This window comes from Otolemur garnettii, unplaced genomic scaffold (assembly GCF_000181295.1).
Source record: "Otolemur garnettii isolate 467f Iridium unplaced genomic scaffold, OtoGar3 scaffold00043, whole genome shotgun sequence".
Taxonomy (NCBI): domain Eukaryota; kingdom Metazoa; phylum Chordata; class Mammalia; order Primates; family Galagidae; genus Otolemur; species Otolemur garnettii.
The window spans coordinates 11098956-11102123 of record NW_003852438.1 but is presented as its reverse complement, the minus strand read 5'-3'; the positions used below and the strand labels follow the sequence as shown (position 1 = coordinate 11102123).

The 3168-nt window shown below is 43.4% G+C and overlaps 1 protein-coding gene and 1 non-coding gene across 2 annotated transcripts in view; both read left to right on the top strand.

The window, feature by feature from the left end:
- Nucleotides 1-3168, top strand: part of ATP5F1B (ATP synthase F1 subunit beta) — a 9872-nt gene that overhangs the window by 2036 nt on the left and 4668 nt on the right. The window contains exons 4-7 of the mRNA XM_023513697.1: nt 379-500; nt 738-922; nt 2773-2931; nt 3046-3166. Of these exons, the coding sequence (XP_023369465.1) occupies nt 379-500; nt 738-922; nt 2773-2931; nt 3046-3166 (587 nt within the window). The remainder of the gene's footprint in view (nt 1-378; nt 501-737; nt 923-2772; nt 2932-3045; nt 3167-3168) is intronic.
- LOC111725568 lies at nt 582-652 on the top strand. The gene has a single exon (XR_002773604.1). It is a non-coding gene; the product is annotated as a small nucleolar RNA SNORD59 (small nucleolar RNA).

Below are 3168 nucleotides of genomic sequence, written 5' to 3'. Positions count from 1 at the left end.
TGTTGTTTGGCGGGTCCGGGCTGGGGATTCGAACCCGCCACCTCAGGTGTACGTGGCTGGCGCCTTAGCCGGTTGAGCCACAGGCGCCGAGCCAGTCTTTCTGTTTCTTACTGATATGTGAAAGAATGCTGTCAGATTAGGGCTTAGTAAAAAACTTTGTGACAGTTAAATTTGTGAGGGAATGGGATTATTGGTTCCTGAGATAACAAAGTCTTTGTTGCACACAGTTGGGTTAAATGCCAGATGACAATTGATCTCACTTATACAAGGGGAAGATGAGACTGGATCCTGTAATAAAGAGTTAGACGTGAGAGTTGATAGGGATGTTTAAGGCTTCACTTAGGTGTCTAGATCTGATTTTCTCTTCTGTCTTTACAGATTTGCTGCTATTCATGCTGAGGCTCCTGAGTTCATGGAAATGAGTGTTGAACAGGAAATTCTGGTGACTGGTATCAAAGTTGTGGATCTGCTAGCTCCTTATGCCAAGGGTGGCAAAATTGGTATGCTAGTGCCTATTTTCTAAACCTAACATGGTCAGGGGAAAAAATCAACTATGTTATGAGTGGTCATTAAGATCTATCCCTCACTGATGAGTAGCTTCTGACTTTCGTTCTTCTGAGTTTGCTGAAGCCAGATGCCATTTCTGAGAAGGGAAAAGATAGAAGGAAGCAAATTTTTTTAGAAGTTTACTTACTTAGGAATGCAGAACTCTAAATATTCCTCTTAACCTTTCCTAGGGCTCTTTGGTGGTGCTGGAGTTGGCAAGACTGTATTGATCATGGAGTTAATCAACAATGTTGCCAAAGCCCATGGCGGTTACTCTGTGTTTGCTGGTGTTGGTGAGAGGACCCGTGAGGGCAATGACTTATACCATGAAATGATTGAGTCTGGTGTTATCAATTTAAAAGATGCTACTTCCAAGGTGAGCATTGAACTGATTAATGCCCTCGTAGTAGTTGTGCCAAGAAATTGTTGGCAGCTAAAGCAATGGTTTTTTTCTTAGAGACAATCTCATTATGTCACCCTCAGTAGAGTGCTGTGGTGTCACAGCTCACAGCAACCTCAAACTCTTGGGCTTAAGCCATTCTCTTGCCTCACCCTCCCAAGTAGCTGGGACTACAGGCGTCCACCACAACACCCAACTATTTTTGTTGCAGTTGCCACTGCTGTTTTAGCTGGCTGGGGCCGAGTTCAAACCTGCCACCTTCAGTATATGGGGCCGGTGTCCTACCCACTGAGCCACAGGTGCCACCCAGCAATGGTTTGTTGTTGTTGTTGCAGTTGTTCAGCTGGCCTGGGCCAGGTTCAAACCCACCACCTTTGGCAGGTGCTATAACCACTGTGCTAGAGGCGCAGAGCCATAAAGCCATGTTTTTATATTTTCATTTTAACATCCTAGAACCTACAAAAGAAGTTCCCATTAGTGCTTTCCCCCAAACTTCCAACACAATGCACATTTTCTTTCCTCTTTGACATTAAATTACATATCTAGATTCTTCTTTTTTTTTTCTTTTTTGAGACATAATCTCACTTTGTCACTCTATAGAATGCTATGGTGTCATAGTTCACAGCAACCTCAAACTCTTGGGCTCAAGCAATTCTCTTGCCTCAGCCTCCCTAATAGCTGGGAATACAGGTGCCAGCCACAACGCCCAGCTGTTTTTAGAGACGGGTCTCACTCTTGCTCAGGCTTGTCTCAAACTTGTGAGCTCTGGGCAGTCCACCTGCCTCAGCCTCCCAGAGTGCTAGGATTACAGGCATGAGCCACCGTGCCTGGCCTAGACTTTTCTTTTTGATAGATAGCCCCGTCATTTGAAAGCTATTTGAGATTGAGGGGTTTGGAGATAGTACATATTTCTTAACCCTATTTTGTACCTTTCAGTTACATAGGTATTTATTTCCTTCCTAATAGAGGAATTTTGCCTTAATAATAAAATAAATTATTTTGGCTCATGCCTATAATCCAGCATTTTAGGAGGCCAAGGTGGAAGAATTGTTTGAGCCTAGGAGACTAACCTGGACCACATAGTGAGACCTCCGTCTCTACAAAAATACAACAATTAGCCAGGTGCACCTATAGTCTCAGCTGCTCCAGAGACTGGAGTAGGAGGATTGCATGAACTCAAGAGGTTGAAGATGCAGGGTGGTGCCTGTGGCTCAAAGGAGTAGGGTGCCAGCTCCATATGCTGGAGGTGGCAGGGTGGCAGGTTTGAACCCAGACATGGCCAAAAACTGCAAAAAAAAAAAAGTAAAGTTAAAAAAAAAAAAGTTTGAAGCTGCAGTGAGCTATGATCATACCATTGCATTCCAGCCTAGGCAACAGAGTAAGACCTGTCTCTAACAAAATCAATAAATAAGTAAAATAAGTTTAAAAAAAGTCAAACCACACATTATACTTAGTAAAGTATCACAAGAATGGAAAAGCAAGTATCAGTACTAGTATGAAGCTAGTTGATGAACTAATAATACCCATTCACACAAGAGAAAAACTCAGTTCAAGTTAGAGGAGTGAAGGGGGTCAATGTGTTCCCCTAATGGGCACAATGTAAGGGTATATGGCACACTCCTGGGTGCAATAGGGACCTTACCTAACAGCGTGAATGTTGTAACCTAATCATATATACCCTCATTAATCTGAAATTTTTTAAAAAATTATAAAAATAAGACGACGACATCTGAAAGGGGGGTTCTGGGGTGGTTTCTCTCTCTGATTTGGAGACCTTGAGTATGTGGCTGCTCTACTCCTAAGTTTTCTGTGTTGGATTACTACAGGTGGCACTGGTGTATGGTCAAATGAATGAACCACCTGGTGCTCGTGCCCGGGTGGCTTTGACAGGACTGACTGTGGCTGAATACTTCAGGGACCAAGAAGGTCAAGATGTACTGCTATTTATTGATAACATCTTCCGCTTCACCCAGGCTGGCTCAGAGGTAAGAGAACAGGCTTAAGAGGACCTTGGTCATTTGACCTTTATATAGTATATAGACATAGGCAGAGAAGGCTAAAGATGTAGACACCTAAAACCTTTGTTCTTACTCTTTTAGGTGTCTGCCTTACTGGGCAGAATCCCTTCTGCTGTGGGGTATCAGCCTACCCTGGCCACTGACATGGGTACTATGCAGGAAAGAATCACCACAACCAAGAAGGGATCTATCACTTCTGTACAG